This window comes from Chrysoperla carnea, chromosome 4 (assembly GCF_905475395.1).
Source record: "Chrysoperla carnea chromosome 4, inChrCarn1.1, whole genome shotgun sequence".
NCBI lineage: Eukaryota > Metazoa > Arthropoda > Insecta > Neuroptera > Chrysopidae > Chrysoperla > Chrysoperla carnea.
Genome location: NC_058340.1, coordinates 58,235,513 through 58,257,837, shown reverse-complemented (window position 1 = coordinate 58,257,837; position 22,325 = coordinate 58,235,513). Strand labels below are relative to the sequence as shown.

The 22,325-nt window shown below is 29.5% G+C and overlaps 3 protein-coding genes across 4 annotated transcripts; 2 read left to right on the top strand and 1 right to left on the bottom strand.

Annotated features, from left to right (window-relative positions):
• The first annotated feature begins 1,390 nt into the window (after positions 1-1,390).
• On the top strand, positions 1,391-5,546 carry LOC123298476 (checkpoint protein HUS1). The gene is made up of 5 exons (XM_044880487.1): positions 1,391-1,530; positions 1,594-1,800; positions 4,389-4,579; positions 4,701-4,878; positions 5,290-5,546. Exons 1-5 carry the CDS (start codon positions 1,479-1,481, stop codon positions 5,499-5,501), a joined length of 840 nt encoding a protein of 279 aa, XP_044736422.1. The 5' UTR covers positions 1,391-1,478; the 3' UTR covers positions 5,502-5,546.
• Positions 5,547-6,102: 556 nt separating this feature from the next.
• Positions 6,103-15,277, bottom strand: LOC123297546 (trafficking protein particle complex subunit 10). 2 transcript variants are annotated; one of them, XM_044879250.1, is made up of 11 exons: positions 15,121-15,277; positions 13,866-14,083; positions 12,723-12,909; positions 12,453-12,655; positions 11,687-11,989; positions 11,236-11,628; positions 9,894-10,898; positions 8,620-9,027; positions 8,365-8,547; positions 7,351-7,657; positions 6,103-7,287 (listed from the first exon to the last, which is right to left on the bottom strand). In XM_044879250.1, the coding sequence occupies exons 1-11, from the start codon at positions 15,191-15,193 to the stop codon at positions 7,157-7,159; spliced, it is 3,411 nt and encodes a 1,136-aa protein (XP_044735185.1). In that variant the 5' UTR covers positions 15,194-15,277; the 3' UTR covers positions 6,103-7,156. The 2 variants fall into 2 exon arrangements, with proteins under 2 accessions (XP_044735185.1, XP_044735186.1); XM_044879251.1 differs by having other exon boundaries at positions 6,103-7,281.
• LOC123297547 (protein C19orf12 homolog) lies at positions 15,277-16,384 on the top strand. The gene is made up of 2 exons (XM_044879253.1): positions 15,277-15,589; positions 15,800-16,384. Exons 1-2 carry the CDS (start codon positions 15,430-15,432, stop codon positions 16,057-16,059), a joined length of 420 nt encoding a protein of 139 aa, XP_044735188.1. The 5' UTR covers positions 15,277-15,429; the 3' UTR covers positions 16,060-16,384.
• The last annotated feature ends 5,941 nt before the right edge of the window (positions 16,385-22,325 follow it).

Here is a 22,325-nt window from a genome sequence, read left to right as displayed (position 1 = left end):
TGGATTTATTTATTATTTTTACTATTTATTGATTTAATAAAATATTTTGTTAAATACATTAAGAAATTGATCTTAACAAGTTTAATAAATTTTCTTTTGTTTAGTTGGATGATGATCGTCGAGTAACTGTCAACTGGGTCTTGCTCCATTCTTATGTCACTTGTATTATTATTATTATTATTATTATTGTTGTTTCCAGCTAAATTATTGTTTTCTTGATTTTCATTTACATTGTCAATCATCATTAACTCCACATTATTATTTTTCTTTGACTGAAGTTTTTTCAAACGTTTAAAACGTTGCAAAGATTGAATTAAATTTTTAGTATTTTTTTTTTCCGGAAAAATGCAAGGAACATAGGATGGATGAAGTGGATGCTCAGATTTATTATTATTTATAAAGTGAGCACAACAAATTCTTGTACTTTTATTCGGCTTCCAGTCTTTCGGATTTTTACTGAAATAAAAAAAAAAATTGTAGGTTATATTTTTATTATTTAATTTTTATCTATTTCATGATTGCTAACTAATTTCTAAATATCAAGAAATTTTTTTTTTTGTATTAACTTAAAATATATTTTTATTTATTGTAATAATTGTTAATTACTTACACATATTTTTCGACTGCATTTATCCATTTTAAACGCTTACTCTTCTTCCACGAAAAAATACTAGTATTTTGTGGAAAAGCTTAAAATTTCACCGGCAAATTTATGAACAACCTTTTATACAACACGACTTTATTGATGAAGACATTGTAAATTATTAAAAAATTTATCTCAATAAAAAACAAATCAATCGAAAATCACATGTTACTGAGGAATAGTATTATTATTATTGCCCAAAAGGTTCACCTTTTAGTCACTAGTTGGCGTGACATTCTAGATGCACGGTCCCTATACCATAGAATATTAAAATATTCTATGTACTATACACACTAGCTACTTTTATACTATCCAGATAATCGAAAACTGAATCGGTCTCACCGCCTCAGTTCAAAAATCAATTCAGATAAAAAAATCAATACAATCACTACAAATAAAAAAAAAACAAAATCCATATATTCCAGTTTCAAGTTTTTAAAACTGAAACTGTCAGTTCTCAGCTAGCTACCAGAGAAAAAGAAAATTATCTCAAACGTTGTAGAACTCTTGTTTCCAAAAACTTGGCGGAATGCTCAGTTTATTAGCTTTCACCATAGATAAAATTTATGACTTTTACAGCATGAAAACACATTGAGTGGTTACCATTTTCCTTAGTATATTAGTACAAATGTAATCAGTCAAAAACACAACCATTGCCTTTGATGATTTTTCTTTTGCAACACTATAATAAAGGCGGTCTTTATTTAATATAGGTCTGTGTATCATTCGTAAATAATAACGCGGATATGTTAGTAGAGTCATATTAAAAGTACACAATTTTTAAAATCATAAGAATGTTCTTCTGTAAAGGTAAAAAAGAAGTAATAAGGAAATCATGAAATTTCGCGGGGTGATTTACGAATCTTTAGCACTCAAAGAATTTTATAGTAAGTTTTTATATTAAACTTATCAAAATAATGTATTTACCGTATTTTTTAATTTTGTTTCAGATATCGCTTGTACTCTATCGAAACTATCAAAAGAATGTGTATTACGAATCACAGAAACTCATCTATACTTCATAATAACCGATGACACGTTAGGAATAAATAAACCATCAGTATGGTGTGAATTACCAGCAAAACATTATTTTAGAGAATATAATATGGAGGGTGTTTCACCAGAATACAATGAAATTTATTTAGAATTTTCACCTGGTATTTTTATCATAAATATTTTAAACGGTGTGGCTATCCGCACAATACCATCTACGGTCTAGACCGTCCACGGTATACCGTATACGGCCTATTTAGACGCGGTATGAAATTATTTTTGCCCTTTTATACCGTGGGGCCCTTATACCGTGCACGGTATACTTTTTCACGGTATACTCTTTATGTCGTCGAGCCCTAACACCGTGTGCGGTATAGTCTCGTCCACGGTATACACAATATAGATTGGAAGGCTTATTTGAAGCAAATGAAATATACCGTGTGCGGTATAGTCTGCGGTACACACGGTATGCGTTTATATTGGGATTATTAAGCCGTGAATGGTTCTATATCTCACACGGTAAGCTATAACACACGGTATGCGTTTATACAGAGATTTTCAAGCCGTGAATGGTTCTATACCACACACGGTAAGCTATAACACACGGTATGCGTTTATATTGGGATTATTAAGCCGTGAATGGTTCTATACCTCACACGGTAAGCTATAACACACGGTATGCGTTTATACAGAGATTTTCAAGCCGTGAATGGTTCTATACCACACACGGTAAGCTATAACACACGGTATGCGTTTATATTGGGATTATTAAGCCGTGAATGGTTCTATACCTCACACGGTATGCGTTTATACAGAGATTTTCAAGCCGTGCGAGGTTTTTAACCGCACACGGTATGTCATAATAGACTGTATACGTCTAGATAGAACTTGTAAGACTTGAAATTGCTTTATACTGCACGCAGTGAGCTATATCTCACGGTACATCTATATATTTAACTTGTGGAGCCTTGTATGCTTTTATACTAATTAATTTGAATAAAGTAAGTAAGGAGCTTCGAATTGATAATAAAAATTGAATAATCTTCCACAAAAAAAACTACATCCTCGTAGATGAATAAAGTACAACATAATGTACAACTGATACAAGTCACAGTATTTTACTATGACTTGTGGAGTGGAGCACAAGTCACAGTATTTTACTATGAATTGTGCAGTGGAGTACAAGTCACAGTAGTTTACTTCCTAGTAGACATAGGGCTAGTTCGACCACATAGGTACTAACTTTCCCACCAACTAACTTCGGTACTAAGTACAGCTACGGACATGCCGTCTTCTTCTGCCAACTGACAGTGTAGAGAAATAAGACGACATTTCTGACCGTAGCTGTACTTAGTACCGAAGTTAGTTGGTGGGAAAGTTAGTACCTATGTGGTCGAACTAGCCCATAGAGCAGATTAAGTAGCAGACTGTCGTAAGTCTGATGTAGTTTTGACAGAATACAGCAGAACTACGTCAGACTTACAGCAGTCTGCTTCTTCATCTGCTCTATGTTTACTAGGGCTGTAACTTGTGAATTGAAGCACAAGTCACAGTATTTTTCTATGACTTGTGGAGTGGAGCACAAGTCATAGTAAAGTACTGTGACTTGTATTTGTTGTACATTATGTTTTACTTCATCCATGTCCGAGGATGTAGTCTTTTTTGTGGAAGATAATTCAATTCTTATTATCATTTCTAACCGTATATACTCTATTGTAAAACAATTTCTTCATCAGCTGATTCTAGAAGTCGATCCATTGTGCAATTTTTTTTATACATAGAAAGTGTTGAAAACCGCACACGGTATAAGGGCTCGACGGCATAAAGAGTATACCGTGAAAAAGTATACCGTGCACGGTATAAGGCCCCCACGGTATAAAAGGGCAAAAATAATTTCATACCGCGTCTAAATAGACCGTATACGGTATACCGTGGACGGTCTAGACCGTAGACGGTATTGTGGGGATAGCCACTTCGTATTTTAAAACGTTAATACATACGGTGTTTATCACTGGCGTTAAGAAACGATGTAGACAAAGTTCGTTGGCATGACCGGTTTCAAAGCAAAGCCTATTTTAATGATTATTTTATATTTTGCATGCTCTAACTTTTTAGTTTATTTCGTTGTCGACTGGCACTGAACCTTTTTTACTTCAAATAATAAAGAACCCGAAAATCTGATTAATTTTGCCATTGTACAACAAGCTTCTGAGGTATTGACTGAAGAAATTGATATAATCCCCCGTATACAATTTTAGTATGTATTCAGAAACTATCAAAATCACTGTAAATTATTATTCTTAAAAAAATATATAAAGATATCTCCTACAATCATATGCGAAAACCTTTTTTCAGTGCAATTCTAGAGAGAGACCTCGAAAAATTTCCAATGTCAAATGAACTAGAGTTTTATATTTTATATTTCCTGGTAAATTCCCTAAACAAAAGCTTCTGAAATACGATACGTTTTTAGTCTAATATCTCAGAAATTTGGCGTCCAAGCGTAAAAGGGTCCAATTTTCAACTTTTTCCCAGTTTTTCCTCATTGCGTTTACTTGAGGTTGCAAATTATTTGCTAATTACTCAAAATGGTGTACTTCTTACTTTTGGGAGGGGGGCATTGAACCCATTGATCATAGATCAACGTAAAAGTAACATATTGTAACATATTCTTCAAGTACTCATGTTTTCATTTTTATAATTAAATAATAAACTAAACTAATATTTGTTAACATTTTTTTTTTCATTTTAGCTTTGTTAATGAAATCGTTAACGTTTGTTAAAACGAGTGTTAAGTCTTTAAAATTAAAGTTGACTAGTAAATCGACTCCATGTTTAACGATTGAAATAGAATGTGTACAATGTATTCATGATATTCCAGTAAAAATTATTTCACAAAGATTGTGGGACTTATTCGAAGAACCAGACCATTTAGATTATAACGTAGGTTCATTTTAATCAATTAGTAAAATGATAGTATGTAATTTTAACAAAAAGTTCTGCAACATTAAATTTAACAAATATGTGTATATACATCGAAATATTTAATATTTAATCTTTTCAGATAACAATTGAAATGCCTGGATTAAAATCAATAAAAAATATGACAGAACGTTTAAAATCATTAAGTCAGTATTTAATTATATCTGCAACAAAAAATGGTCAATTTAGTTTAAGTATTGAAACGACTTTAGGTCATGTAGCCACACACGTACCAAATTTACAAGTAAAAAAATTTACCGGTTAGTTTAAACAACATTTGGTTCCTATACAACATTAATGTACAGAAAATACTGTCCATAGATTTAAATTTTGGCGAGTGGGTAGTTATTATTGGTTCAATTTAAAAAAATTACAAGTATCAATAATAGGGAATATTCATGTATTTTTTTAATATTTTTAATTCATTGTTTACACCGTTATAACAAAGTAAAAAATATAAATACTGCTTAAAAATAATGTATTTAAGTGTAAAAAAATATTTAAAGTACATTATAATTTTGAGATATTTAAACACAGTTTTTTCAATGTATAATTTAACAATTTTTTTTAACCATTCGATTCGCTAAAATTTCAACCAATTGACAATATTTTTTTGGACAGGTTTCTCCCCTTTGACCTGATTTTTAGTTTTTCTATGTTATGAATTTTAGGTGTTCCACATACAGATTCGCAAGATTCGAATGATGATGCAATGGAAGTACGTGCAAAAATCGATATAAAAAAATTTTATACATATTTTTCAAGCCAACATATTACATGTAAAAAAATGTATTGCAGTATTATTCATGAAAAATTGGTTAATATTTATTTAGAAAACGATTCACTAAGTATGCAGTTTTTTATACCGGAGCATGATGATTAAAACCAAATAAAGTTGTTGTGTATATAAATTTATTTAAAAAAATTTCCGAACAAAGTATTTTTATACATAATAAATATTTTTTTTACAATAATTAACAGTATATTTTATATCTATTTTATATTAAATATTTAAGGAATATAAGATGGTCTACCAAAAAAGTCAATATCATTAATTATTTTCGTAATTAAATTATCTATCTTCTGATACCAATTTCGATTGATTAACAGATTGGTGTAGTTAACTATATTGACTTACTTGTTCATACGATATGAACAGATCTACACTGTGAGATCTACACCGACATTGGTTTCAAAAGAAAGTTAAAATTTACAAAATTAAAAAAAAAAACCGAAAAATTTTTCGGGTACAGAACCCTAAACTCGCACTTAAAATATATCTAAGAACATTCTCCATTAAATTACCTTTTTCCTTAAAGCCTTTTCCTAACTGAGTCGATTTTGAAGATTATAGCCAATTTTTTAGTTTTTTCGGGTAAGGAATCCTAAATTTGCACTTGAAACATATCTAAGAACACTCTCCATTAAATTACCTTTCCAACGAAACAAAACAAATCAAAATCAGTTCATTCGTTTAGGCGCTACAATGTCACAGACAGACAGACACACGCACATAGCGGTTAAACTTATAACACCCCTTTTTTAGTTCAAAATAGCCATGTAAACTTTTCGATAGACCAGCTATCACAAGCGTGTTAATCAATCAATAATATTTCATTAAAAAAATTTCTCTTCTGGTTGTCAAATGGGTCAAGGTCGATTTTACACCGTTTCTTAGACTATTTTGTGCACTTTATAGAGACAGGTACGTATTTGAAATCTATTATTCTACTATTAGTATTTTGCGTACGATTAACTCATATAATGTCTTCATCAGATTTTTTATGTTTAGAATTCGTATGTAAAAGTAAGTAAGTTCATGGCATCAATTTTTCGCGGTATAGGTGAGAATGTCTCACTTAAGTGCTTAAACTTCCTGGTGGTTTCACCCGAAAAATTTCAGCATGAACTTGTGGTCTAATATATCTATAAATATAGGCACCGAAATTTTACTAAAAAATCGATCTAAACAAATAATGAGTATTGATGTTTGGTAGACCATCTGAAAGTTTAATTTGCTTCACAAAATAGTATGGTTCAACAAATTTATCATATTGGAAAATTTAAATTAGAAATATGAATAATTTTTAGCAATGATTTGAAAGCTCTAAAATTAGACAAGAGTGGCAAAAGTAGTTTACGATGTCATAAAGTGTTGTTTGTGTTATGTTGGTATTAGAGGGGAATATTAACCACATAAGACAGAGATCTGTAATATTTATAAGTATGGACCGTTTAGTTTTATTAAGTCTTTATCTCTTTTATTTAAAAATATTTTAGTTTTAACAATCAACTTCGTTAGCCACTTTGTTATCATGAAACATATTATGTGAATTACCTCATGTCTTCGTGTTTCTTTTTCGTCAAAAGCTAAAGTGAGCGTTGAAAATTCAATTTATTTAAAAGTAAGGAAATTGAAAGAGCAAAACATAGCATTTACTGAGAGTCTTAATACATATTCCAGTAATATCCCTTTTTTGGATTACATAATAAACAAATTTAACATAATATCCCAAATTCTTACAAATTTCAATTGCACTAAAAGACATTTGCTTCGGTGGCCGGAGCAATTACATGCACTTGTTGTGATTTACTATAGTTATATACTTGCCCTGCACTAAATGGTTCCAATCGTGGATGTGTATTCGGTTCCAGTTTTCTAACTTTATCTAGAAATTAAAATTTTAAATGTTAATTATAACTTCTGAGATATATTTATTACTATGACTTACCAGTCGAAGCAGTTTCAGCAGGAATATATTTTGATAATCGAATTAAAGGTAGAGGCATATGACCACTTGTTAATGGCATTACATCTAATGTAACTGTTTGAGGATCATCATTTTCTAAGGCTAAAACACCTGCCGTACGACCACATACTGCCCACATACTTTGATCAGCTAATACTTCATACATTAAAGAACCCTGATAAGCATAATTTACGCGACTTACACTCAGTCTTAATTGGCACATTATACCAGAGCGACAAAATTCATTTCGTTTAGTTGGCTCCACACTTGATCTTACTACAAATAATGTCTGAAACAAATAAAAAATTTTAGATAATAATAATAGAATTGGCGAAACTTAAAAATTATATCAATTTTTGGCGAATTAAAAATAAACAAACCGTGGGTACGGTTTGGTGCGACTCATTAGGTCCACACGAATAACTCCTCAACATAATAAATAGTTTAAAAAAATAAAAGTTAAAGCCTTGTCCTAACCATGAAACGTAAAAATATATTGAAAATTTCGATTTCGAAAATCGGACCCATTACAAGAACTTCCTATACTGGGAAGTTAATAATTTTGATAAAATTACATTTATAAGATACGATTTGAAATTAGAATTTGAGAACATTTTTCGAATATTTATCTATTCTATAAATTTTTTAAGTTTTCTTGGCGTGAAAACTGAGTGAAGAAAAGTTTATAGAAAGATCGATACAAATCGAAAGTCTTTTATCACTCCCTACAAGAAAAAAGAAAATTTTGTGACTGATAACCAAGAAAATGAGATATGAGTAAAAAATATATTTCTAAAAGATTTGAATAAAAATATTCTTAAGAGATCAAAGCTGATTATAGATCAATCCCTTTTCTATTAAAATTAGTTAACTCTCAGGACATAGAATTTGGATACGGTAGGCAATATTTTCAAAAGGTAATGAATAGGTAACGAAAAGGTAATTTGTAAAATAATATTAACTTTGCTCAAAAGTTTTTCTCACTTTTCTACTGACCTTATAATTAGTTACATCGAAATTAAACTTATACGGTGTAATTGGGCCAGTTTCTACATCAAGATCCTTTTCTTTGATAACTGAAAAATTAATTGTAAATTGCATTTTCAATGCTTCTGCTTTCTCATTGTCATCTATTTCCATTTCCCACATAAAGGATACATTGAGTCCATTTGATACAACCTATAAATTACGAATATCCTCAAAAATTATTTCCAAATTCACATATTAATCAACTATGTTGTAAAATATTACCAAAGGTTGCCCTTTCATTAAATTCAAATTTTTCATTTTAATTCCATCACACTGTAAATCTGGATCCGTGAGTTGTACTTCGCATAATGATAATCCTATGATGGTAATTTGTATAAATTTACGAACTTGAGCGGTATGTAATCTCCATATTGATTTGAATAATGGTGTGAAAAATAATGGCACAATTTGTTCATTTTCCGACCACGAGTTCTTTATTTCCATTTTATGTTCGATATATTTATCATCTTTTTTTGCAATTAAATCACAATAGACGCGTAATTGAAAACTTACTGATTCGAAACGATTTATTTTAGGTAATACTAAATTTATTTCACGTACTAACGGCTCTGTTTTACTTTCGATTTGTATTTGTAAGCCTTTTGTTGAACGAAGTTTAATCCATGAATTCTAAAAGTTAAGTTTTTTTCACATTAATCAAAGAAATCTCACTTAAGGAGGGTGACTCGTCAGTAATAGAAAAAAAATTAATTAGTTGATAATTATCCGAATTTAGTATATTATAATTAATGAAACATTTTATTATACAGTAAATCGCATTTAAGATGAAGAAACCTTCACACTTTCGTCAATTAAGGGAACACACCCCTTCAAAAAAATTGAAAAAACCGAAAAAATTTTTTACACTCAGAATTGGATAAAACTTGGTTTATAAGGTGACCCAAGAAATCCAAAAATCGGGTTCATTTAACAATCGGATAAGTAATTTTGGAAATATGGCCAGAAATATTGGGCGAATTTGCAATATCTCCAAAACTACCGTCCCAATTGCGAATTTAACGTGATTTTTGAATTTTTTGGGTCAAAATTAGCTTATAAAATGAGTTTTAACAAAATCGGAAATAATATTTTTTTCTCAATTTTTTGCAATTTTCTTAACTGGAAAAAATTTTTGGAGTCTAAAAAATTATTATCCAGAAAAAATAGTTTTTTTAACTATCTTAAAGCTAAGCTGAACAGCACCCTTTTTGTTAAATGATTAATACATGCTTAAAACTTCGTGAGTGGCTTTAATAATTCATATTATCAAGTGGTCATAGTGCCCGACAAAATCCCTGTTATGTTTTTCAGCCCTAATATAGCTTAAATATGACGTTATCATTTGAAATGCAGCACTTTCGAAAAAAGTCGTAGACAGAAAGTTTTGTAGACTCGCCAAAAAGAAGCCACTCACGAAGTTTCAAGTATGTATATTGATCATTTAACAAAATGTTCCATGTTCCGTGAACTATAGTAATTAAAGCAAAATTACTTACATCTTCGATTATGTAGCTGCCATTTTTTAAAGTTAACTCCAAATATTGTTCATATCCTGACACTAAATCAGGTGAAATTTTATCTAATCGAATAACGGGTTCTTGACGAACTACATTGAAGCCAATGGGTGGAGATATCGGCGGTGACGTAAACTTCATTTTTTCAACTAATAATGTTAAAGAATACAATCGATACCAACCAGGATCATCAACTTTCCATTTAATTTTTATAGTATTTAGTCCAGGTTTCAAAGATATATTTGAATTACTTAAAGGAATAAGTGCATCCTTTTTAGGATCATTTTCTGGTTGCGTTTCTTGTAATTCCTTTTCTGTTTCTTTACACGCAACAATTGCTGAACTTATTTGTTTGTTTTGTGTGCGATCAAAACGTTCAGAAATTTTTAATTCAACCATAGTACGATCTCTTTTTATCATGTCTGTATTTGAACAATGAGTACGAAGTTTAATTTTAGGATCTGTTTCTGGATAAATAAATAATTCAGCTAGGTTACACCAAACTTCACGTGGAAAATTACTTTCAAGTAGAAATTCTATAGTCACCACACTATTTTGCATGACAACTTCACTTTCACCTTTAATTGCAATCTTTAAAATTTTAAATGTATCCGCAAATTTTACAGATAAATATACTTCGTCATTTAAATTTGGTAAAGATTTCATTGATTTACACATCTCATCAAAATAAAAATTACGTACAAGTAATTCAAGCTCGGGTGAACTTGCAATTGCAATGCACGATGCAATGTACCGTTCGCGATCACTTTCTTTATTATAGCATGATGATAATTCAAGTTGAGTTTGAGCAGCTAAATCACGCCATTTTTCTTCTTCAAACATTTTTAGCAGGTCTGTTAAAAATACAATTGCATTTAATGTATTCCCTTGGGATAGATAAAATGTTGCTAATTCTCGACCAACCATTCGAGCTTGTCGTCTACGATTAATATGTTTATAGATGCCCATTGCTAACTCAGCGATTTCCTGTAAAAAATATAGAAAATACATTTAGAGTGATAAACAGAAGAATGTTACCAAAGGACACCGGAGCATCCATATGGAAAATTGTATTTAATCAAATTTTTTGAAAATCTGGAAAATTATACTTCTTTTAAAATAACAGTCGCAATGGCTTCAAACCATGATTTCATGATAAAAATAAAAAATTCAATGTGATTTTTTTACATTTCTTGGGTCTAAAGTTTAAAATTAATTTGAATTTCCACGCAATCAATCAATTGTATCCCATTATTAATTTTATAAAATTGGATGTTTAAAATAAAAAAGTTATAAGGTATAATAGAAAAATTGAATAAATTACCAGATAATGTTTATTATATGCTTCTTTGGAACGCAACGCCCCCTTAAGTTTATCTGTAGGTGTTGGATTATCAGCAGTCCCAGGACAATCTTTCATGCCAGCTGATAAAATTACAACTAAATGTAATTGTTCTGAAGTTGGTTCAGATCCAGGTAATAAACCACAAAGTTCTCCAAGTATTTGTAATTTTTCACGTGCATAAGCCCATAGATCGGCTGTGTACAGAGAGTAAGCTTTAACTTGTTCACTGTCGTTATATTTTTCACATGTATGTAAAACTTCCAAACAGGCCAAAAATAGCCAACATGGAAGAGCACCTGTTGGTATAGTTACATCCAGCATATCAATTTCACGAACGGTCGTATGCAAAAATGGTAGACATCTTTGTGCTACCTAAAATTTTATATTCATTCAAAAATTGTAAGGCTTAAATTTTAATCTTAAAACTTACTTCCCATGGTTTGAATAATAGTAACAACATAGCAGCTTGTCTTGAATAAAGATAAGATCGGAATTCTAATAACGGAGCAGGGCCATTTGCTAAAACAGCAGAACGGTCTTCTCTGGTTAATGGACGCCCTAGAATCGGTTGTCGCCATTGCTCTATAGGCTTCTGAAATCTTGATAACCATTCAACTGTTTCGCCCATATGAGAATTCACTACAAATTGTGTGAAAAGAGCATCTAATTCGTCATATTGAACCAATGCTTCGTCATACAGACCGAGCATTTCCAATACGAGGGCTAATTCTTCCTAAAAATAAAATAATAAAAAACTCCATATAAATAATAATTGGGAGGCTTCTTCTGGATCCTGACAGGATAGTTTAGTCTATAGTAATCAAATGAAGCCATAAGATTCTATTACGAACTCCAGCGTCAACATTAACAGTTTGTCGGAGACCCTCAAATTGCAAAATAACTCGGTTTTCTGATCAACCTGACTGTTATTCTAAGCTAATGGAGTCAATTCGTCGAAGCATGCATGACCTATTCTCGAACGGAGCCTTCACGCTTCAAATGTCCAAAGTATCGTTGACTTTTTTCAATAATACTGATTTACAATTTTGAACATATCTTAACAGATCGATGTATTAACCAAGAAGAATGCAACCAGAGACAATACCACTGAGAGACTAAGTCAGTCAGCAATTACATCGTTTTAGAATTTCGGTGTTTCTCTTTTAGAAATATAACAAAAAGATGATTTAAATTACCTGGAGTAAAAAATATTGACAAAAATTCCATGACGGTTGGTTACGCTTTTCTCTTTGATCTCGAATATGATCTTCTAATTGAGTTAATGCTCGAGAATATGCTTGTAAAAGTAATATACGAATTCTAGCTACTAAACCACGCCATGATTCTGCAGAATTAAACTCTGCTCGCATTGGATTTATTACGGATAAACAACGATCTCCTAAAATTTCAAAATTATTTTAATCTCCCTATTCCTAATAAGTGGACTGACTTTTGAAATATCTTACCTTGTTTAGTGGCAAAATCAGCTCGAATTTTATCAAGTACAGTTGTTCTTGGAAGCAATTTATTTTCTCGTTTAGCATCAATAGTTTCAACTACTACAATCATCCAATCATTAATATTTCTTTGATTTAACTCTTTAATCCAGGATTCCAATTCTTCTTTTACTGTGTTCTTATAGGCTTCTATATCCTGTATTATTGATAAAAAATTTAAGTAAATTTAATAACTGACCAGGTTTGCTGGCCGCAATAAGAAAGACAATGTAACATGCATGTGTATATCATATATTTGCTGTCACAGCCTAAACAACTTTTTAGCAAAGAATCGCTATAATGAAATTTTGAGCCCTGAATCAAAAAATGACTCTCTGGCAATTAGAAATTGCTAACATAGCAAAGAGTAGATTAAGAATAATAATATAGGATGAAAATGTAAATAAATTTCTAGTTGGTTGTCGATCCAAGACTGCCGATTGCAAGCTATTTGATACTCTTTTAAGGAGGGCTTTGTTACATTATTATAACACGAATCCAGAAAATTCCTTTTTTGAATTATAGTTATAGATAATAAAAAATAGCAATTTATTGTCGCAAAAAATTATTTAATATCTACTGTGATTTTGCCAGAAACCAATTTTAGAAGAAAACTTGCTTAATTTAAATAACAATATTTCTATTGTAACCCCCGACGCAAAAACAGGAGTGTTATAAGCTTGATCAGTTTGTGTGTGTAATTTTATTATTATTATTATTTTTTTTTTTTGAAAGATAATTTGATCAAGAGTATTCTTAGCTATGTTTCATAAAAATCGGTTTAGTTTGGAGGGAGTTGGAAGGAAAAAACCGCATTTGTCGGGGGCTTTTTGAATTTTGTAAATTTAACTTGTTTTTTTAATATAATAGGTCATTAATATCTCTGTTTGGTGATATATTATAAATTACTTTTTTAACAATTTATATTTAATAAAATCTAGAACACTTTTTGAATGATTTTCAGTAAAGTTATGAAAGTAAAGAAAGTTATGAAAGTAAATTAGTAATTAAAATTATTATTAAAATGCATTAATACATAATTTAATATACGCCGGATATTTAACTTTATTGTTTGTAAAGTTAATTACTTATTTAAGAAAAGTAACTACTTACCGGACATTCAGTCCAATAAATATGTAAAATTGGTTGTCTGATTAAATCCCAATTTCCATCATGCGGTAAAGCACTGGTACTAAATGGAACAAAAGAAGCACCAACATGTACAGATCGAGTGGGTCTTCCTAATGGACGACGCCACTCAATGGCTTCTTGAGGTATTGCTGTCGTCAAAGCATCGTCTAATCCGCCCCATAGTTTAGAATCACCAGCACCTATTAAAACGTAAATGATTTAATTCTTTTATTTAAAAATTTATACAGTAAATTAAATTTTGTACTTTGCGGATGCCCCCACCCTTCGTCTATCGGTCGATTTTTCTAACTAACGAACTTGATCTTTCAAATACCAAAACTCTTTTTGATAGCAAATTTTATTTAAATCGGACTTAAATTGTGACCGATAGAGAGTTTAGAGACACATAAACGTATAGATACATATGTATATATAAATTGTAACGATGGTCATTTTTGACATCTAGTAGGTAGGATTGATGAACATTTGAAGAAATTTTTCAAGCAATAGCTCAATTTTCTTCAAGAATTTATTTTATTAAAAGTAACATTCATTTTAGCATTCAAGAATCCAAGTACAAAAACTTAGAAAAACTCGACTTGATTGATAATTTTAATTTAAAAAAAAAGAATCCGTGGCAATTGTAGGCTTTGCTAACTCGACCGCCTAACGCAACACAAACAAGATTAAAAACCCACTTAATCAGATCAGCTAATCCATTCGATTGATGTATACAGAATTAAAAAGCTGTAGCATAGATATCTCGAAAAGTAAACGAATTGTTGTTTAATTTTATTCTTTATTTTCGTTTGATTTTGATAAACTGTACAGAATTATTTGGTCAAATGGTGATGCCACGTAAACTTTTCCCTTTTTGCGTTACATGAACAAAATAGGCCAGTTTATATTTTAAACATATATTAGACAACCAAGTTTAGATGATAAATTAGGGAAATAACAAACGCATTTGTACATCCCAAAGATTCTTGATATTCGCCTTCAAAACGTTATTTCGAATTTTATCGAATTTATGTTATTCAGCGTAAATCTTTTTCAAAATGTCAATGTGTCCCTTTCGAATGAAAAACTGGAAATTTAAACTTCAATCTTTAAAAACGATGATATAGTTAACAATTTATCTGGAATCTTGTCGTAAAAGTCTGATCCCTACTGTTGTGGTAGTGAACAGGAGCACACTCCCTTAATATAAAAATGAATATAATTAATGAAACCTTACATGTAATTATCGGTTTATTATCCATAACAAATGTTTCGCTGTCGCTGTCATCATTACTATTCATTTTATTCATTTTTACGAGTTATTTTTGGGTCACAATTATTGTGACAACACTTTGACATATACAATTTAAGTTGTCATTCTGTCATTAGTTGTCAAAAATTATGGCGCACATCTCGATTACGTAAATAAAAATCTTAAGTGATAATAAAAGTCCAACTTATTTTTTTTACTACTACTTGTAGTGGTTATTAGTTAGTATTGAATGAAATATCGTGTTGTGAATATTATAATAATTAAACATTGAAAATGCCTATTAATGGTGCCGAGCTATTAAATGCGTTGGAAATTCTAGCAAGAGATAGAAATTTACGTGTAACTGTGCAAGAATCTTTAAAAGGTGGTTTATTAACTGGGGTATTTGCCACAATTGGAGGCATTGTTGGAGGTCCTGTAGGACTTGCTGCAGGTATTTCATTTAACTTCGTGAAATTTTTTTATTAAAATCACATGTTGAAAGTTTTTATTAATAGATCACCATTTGTCAAAGTATTCGTTACTATTTATGATACATATTTCTATTTTTAAAATCTACCTTCATTATTTTAAAATATTCTTACAACGTGTTTATTTATGGAATAAAAAGTGATTTTACAAATTGTTGGAATTTTAATTTTAGGAGGGATAATTGGAGCCATTGGAGCTGGAATTTCAGGCAAAAATAAATACAAATCTGTAGTATTGATTCTTAATGAAATGTCCGATGATCAAAAACAAGAGTTAGTTGATTCTGTATACGAAGCTTTGAGAAATGTTGGACCAGAAGATATCGTGACCGTAGTTCCTCTTTTAATGGCCTCATCTAATCTACAAACAGTTGCCTTAAATGCATTAACACAATATGTGCAAAGTAATATGGGAATGCAAGTTGTCATATAAATTAGTATTGTAAGTTTGAAATTTAAAGACTGATTTATTAGTGAAGTCCAAAAATTTGAATAAAAAGATAAATTACAATGTTTGTCAAAGGTCAAAGTTAATACATTTACATATTACATATCAACAAATGACAGATTATAGTTTATTACATATAAAAATTTAATTATAATCTGTGGAACAAATTTAATCTAAGTAGCTTAATTAATGAAAGTTTTTATGAACTAAAAACCAAGTGATTTAAACCAAAAAAGAATGTTTTTAAAGCAGGCTTTATACATTGCATTGTCAATTAATTCACACTTATGTGGGATTTTTATCGTAAACTTACAATTTATATTTAGTTATAATAGGAATTACCACCCTTAAATATTTTATAAAATTATTCATAGCATGTTTTTTAGTTCTTAAATTAAAAATTAACGTCAGTTTTACAGTCATTTCTGATTAATCCAAAATATTATAATTTTAAAGTATACTTTCTTATTCTAAGAACTATCAGATCTAAAGTCGATAGCGTTTTTGCAAGCATAGAAGTCATTAAAAAATTAAGAACATGTAGGAAGTGCAATCTGGAACAAAAGTTTATGAACATTAAATTTAACGATTATTTTAATTTTATTGGTATAAAAATTAACGAATTATTCAAAACACATTTTTTTTTTGTTTTGGGTTGATTGGATTTCACTAAGTTATTTAAAAGATATTAGTACATTTTTAAATAATCATTTTTTTTATTTCACGCTTATGCTGATAGTTCAAACCTACTTAGAAATTTTTTGGGCACTATTAGAGATTAGAGGAAAAAAATTTTGTAATAATTTAAAGTTATTTCGAACTTCGAACATAAATAAATAACTCTAGAATTGGCAGACAGATAAACTGTTTAGCATTTTTATGTATAAGTTTATTCAAAGATTATTTGGAAAATTTGCACATCTTCCAAAATAATATTACTTTTAAATCTGACAGTTCCTAGACTATCTTAAAGAAAAAGTATCTTTATTCAAGATCTCAAGGTCAATATAATTTTTTAGACATAAGGAAGTTTTTTATTTTTACATCTAAATATAAGGATAAAAATAAACAATGAATTTTTTTCTATTCGATTTTGAGACAAATGATATCTTGCAAATCCTTCTCGAAAAAAAAAGTACGTTCGATTTTACGTGAAAATAAAAAAAAATGTGCCTGTATTAATTTATTGAATTTTTAACTCATTCTTAAGTAAATAAATTTGTTTTAGTAAAATTTTGCGATTGTGTTTTTTCGATTTTAATTTTTATAATAAAAAATCAGGGCAGTAAAAGAAATTATTTATGAAATCAAATTCTATGAAAAAATTATCATAGGAGGCTTTTTTGTAATCATAGCTCTTATAAATAATTTAAATATGTATTATTTTGTTTTTAAAATAAAGTATTTGTTATGAAAACGTAATTTTTTTTAATTAATTATTGATAACTGGGAGGATGGAAATACTTTTACTTACCATATTTTAAGGCGAATAAAAATATTTAAATTCAAATCACATAAATCCCGCCAATGGGCGATAATAATTTGTCCTATTAAACAGAAAATGGACCGCTTTTTCAATAGTTCCAATCTAGACCACCTGATTACTTACCAATTATCCATTAAAAAAAAAAAAATAGAAAAGATAATCAGTCATGAGGACTGTCGACAGAAGTGAAAGCTTATATAAGGAATCACTTTTTTTTGAATTGTTAAATTAATTATAATATGAATACTATAAAATAATAAAAAAAACTATTAATTTAAAAAAAAAAAATTTCACTTGTTTGGGTTTTGATCGCAGATTTTTTCAATGGCGGTCCACTAGCGATTCCACTGATTAGGTAGGTTGAGTTAAAATTGAATTTTTAGCGATTAGTTTCGACCGTTTAGAGTAACAGTCACGCAAGTTAAGTGCGTTTCCCCCATTTTTAAGTTTTCACTTCAAACAAGTATTGATTATGTTGTTATTAAAAAGCGACCAATTTTTTAAAGTTGGAGCTTGAGAAAAAATATGGGTACCTATGTTTAAAATGTTTCTACGATGAAAAATAGTTGTTTTGGGAATGCCAATTTACAAAATAAACCTTTTATCGTAAATCATGTTCTACATTTCAAGTGTAAAATTTGTTCCTTCTATAGGCAAACTTTTCACAGTGTAATGTATATCCACATGCCAGTGATTAAGTTTAAGACAGCCAAACTTATAAAATAAACATATCGTCGCGTCAATGCTCTACTTTTTTATTTCGACTGCAAAATTGAATTTTAAAATAAATTGAAAAAAAAAATTCTTCATAATCTAATAAAAAATATTGCACATACTTTTTTGAAGTAAAATAAAAAGCTAATTTTATCTTCACCAGTTACAAATATCGTACTATATTGTATTATTATCATATCCTATTGTATTAGTTGTACATTATCTGATGTGAAACATATGAATATTGAAGGTTGTGGGAAGCCCAGAATTTTATTATAGTTTCAGAATGCCAATCTTAAAAAATAAATGCAAGTCCTTCATCATATATTATATTTTTCGTTTCGAGTGTAAACATTATAATATGTTTGAAAATTCGTGGAAAGTTGTTACCAATTCATTTCAGAGAAAAGAAATGCACGTTTAATCCTGCTTCTACACTGCAGGCTGTAGGCTTTTCAAATCTGAATTACTTTTATATAAAATAATTTTTTAGATTGAGTAAGGGAAATCAAGCTATATTAACTTTAATTCTTTCCACATCTTCTTAACTTTTGACCCAATGACACTGTAGAAAACGTTATCTAGCTCCCTTTGGTCTTTTCTTGTACCAAATTTCAGATCGAATTATTAACTTTAAAGTTTTATGAAAAAGATGTAAAATGATAGGTACAGGCAAAAAACAAGAATAATAAAATAATTTATTTATTTGACAAAAATAAAATCATAGATTTCAAATTATATAACATAAAAGAAACTATAAATATAATAAAATTCAATCTGCATATATGCAGTCAAAGCTATGAAATAACCAGGAATGTCCACTTGCACAAAGTAATAATACAACATAAGTACAGATTCTATTCATCAACTTTTTGGAATGGTTTTGGTATATTTTACAGAATTACTTTTAGTATCATCCATCATACTAAACAAAGGTGAACTTGGTTTCACTCGAAGACCATAATAATGATACTTTGAATTTCCCCTTGTTCCTAATCGACGTGTACTTAAACCTAAAAAAACTGATCGAATCAGCTTTCCAAAAGATGCCATATTTACTGATTCAAAATTATGGTCACTACAATGTTGTAAATAACTGCCATACAATGTACTCCGTGGTAATACCACCCCTTCAGCAGTTTCATAATTATCCAGTAGCCATTGAACAGTAGTTGGGGATACTTTAGTTGCGTGACCTAAATCAGTTGGCTTATCAGTTGCATTTCGCCTACCGCTCCTATGCCTAGAAGTTAATGCGCTACGAGTATGTGAACCAGGCTCATAAGAAGTATCATAATAAGCTGGAGTACCATAATCCACAGCCCTTCTACTACGTGCATCCGTTGTATAATATTGTCTATGTCGACTGTAGCGCGTACTTGATTCATTCATTCGATGTATTGCCTGAGTTGCTGCATAAAATTCAGGATCTTGATATTGCGTATTATATCCGTAATGTGACGCCAAAGTTAAACCATCTACTGACCCTAAAAGTAAGCAAATACAAAATAATTTAGCCAAATTAAAATAAATTGTTTAATAATAGTGAATTGCTTTAATAGTATTCTACTATTCACTAGAAAGGCTCGAGTTCGACTCTCAGTATCGAAATCAATGACAAAAAAAATCACCTAAAAAGAAATTAAAAACGAAAAGTAAAAAATGTACTGTGTATTATTTTTTGTACAATTAAAAATATACGATATCCCAAGTCAGTTAAATGTTACATCAAACACTTTTCACATAACACCACCCCCTCTCCCAAATTTGATGTTACATAATTTAAAATTTATGTCGAAAAGTTTTCACTTTCAGCTCTAAAAATACACAAATAAAAAAAAATTAAAATTTTAATTATACAAAAAGAAAAACGGTAAACATTATACCAAACTGGAGAGTCACAATATACCATCATTCACCCATTCATTAAACCACAAAACAACAGATTACAGAAGATCCACAACTATAAGTTGCTAGTAGGCAGGAAAACTTGAAAGAGTGTTGGTTCACGTTGCATTTTGAGGACCTGGAGCTCTTAAAGCTAACACACAAGCTTATAATCGTAGGGACACCATCTGTTCTAATAGCTAAAAATAAATCATAATCAAGTAAACAAATTACAGGTGTGGGTAGTAAACATAAAAACAGGCGTGAAGGGAAAGTTACAAAATTAAACAATGAAAAACGAAAATTAATTGATTTGTATAATAATAATAATAATAATATTAATACTATTTTATTAATCCTTTATTCGGTAATTACAAAAATGTATAATTTATGTTTATAATAAAAGCTGCATTTTGATGGTCTGAATCTCCCTGGGCAAACATGGCTTTGTAATAGCCTTACAAATTATAAGCGATTATAAGCTGACAAATATCTCGATCTTGCCTTGAATTTATGGGAACATCATGAAAAAATTATGAATTGACGAACACTATTAATCTAAAATAAACATTAATAAATTAATAAATTTAATTGATTAAAATGTTTAATATGCTCATAATAAATTATATACATAATTTTAATTAATATTTATTAAAATAAAATACAACTTATATTTAGTTGGATTTAACAAATTTAACTCCAGTATCTTAGTACTTATTTGTTAAAATTGTAAAATGTATAAAATAAAAAATTTATGACTTGATAGTTTGTATTCTTCCATTTCTACCTCCGAGCTATTTACATCAGGATTCTGTAACATTTAAATATCATTAAAGTTACAATAAAATCATTTTTAAATAAAATAAAAGCCTTAAAAAATAACAAAAATCCCTTTTTATTATTTCACAATTTTCTAAAATATTGAATAAATTTAAAAATAGGTTCTGAAAGGGGGATTAGTTTGAAAATTTTAAGGAACGAGATCCGTAGATTAATTCGTATACTTTAGAAAACCCATGTCCCTCCTCTTTATAGGGGCGCAAATATTATCAGTCTGAACGGCTTAAATTGTTGTATACGTATTGTAATTAAAGTCAAAAGTTGTCAGAATGATTTTTGCCTAAAATTTTCCAGACATCGCACCTCAAAGTTAAAAAAAACAATGTTTTAGTTTCAAAATTGAGTAATGCTTACATCTAGCAAGGAAAAACCTGTTTTTTAAGCTTTTGGGTGCAATAGCTGAAAGATATCTCAATTTAGGCAAAAATCTTTCAGGGACTTAAGTTACAAATACTAGGCATAGGTATAATATTTTTATTTGCTCAGACCCCTAAAAATGATAGAGAGTACGCATTTTCAACCTGGCAACATGGGTTTTTGGTTTCCTGAGGGAATCCGTCAATAAATTTCGTTCCTCATATTTTGAGTACTTAACTCTCTTTTAAGAGTCAACTTTTAATAACACAAGTAAAAAAATTAAACTAAAATCTAAAATGATAGTTGGTCTACCAAATTGTTACAAAGTAAGTTAATTAAATAATTATAAATAAATCTCATCTGCGTAAATGACTTGTTTGTATAGAAGCACACTCCAACTCGAATATTTCACACAAAAAAACCAATAATGTATTACAAAAAAATCTAATGTTTCTTAAAATAACGATAATGAAAATATTAAGATAATAAATTTGGATGCCAATTTTAATTAGAACTTAATTTTAATATGTTACATACATTAATTGAAAATTAACTAATATTGAAAACATAATAATTAATTTAGGTCCAACCATAGATTAAACAACAACAAAACTGGTTTTATTTGATTTGATTTTTTCGAAGGTCAAATTAATTAAAATTATTTGTAAATAGTTTAGAAAAGAAATGAATAATATGATAATAAAAATATTTTGAGTTGCCTTTTAAATTTCCAGGCACCCCAAAAGATTCATTTGACACTCAAATGAACACTTTTTTTAAATTTAGAGGAAGAATTGTTTTGATTCTAAGAACTGCGAAGAGAGAAAGGGGGCTTGTATTAAAACAAATTAAAATGCACTCAAAAGTAAAAAAATAACGATAATATAATTTATTCATCCTCTTGTCGTGCATACTTAATGCAAAATTAAGACTTTAATGTTTTTCTCATGGATACCGTTATCAGAAC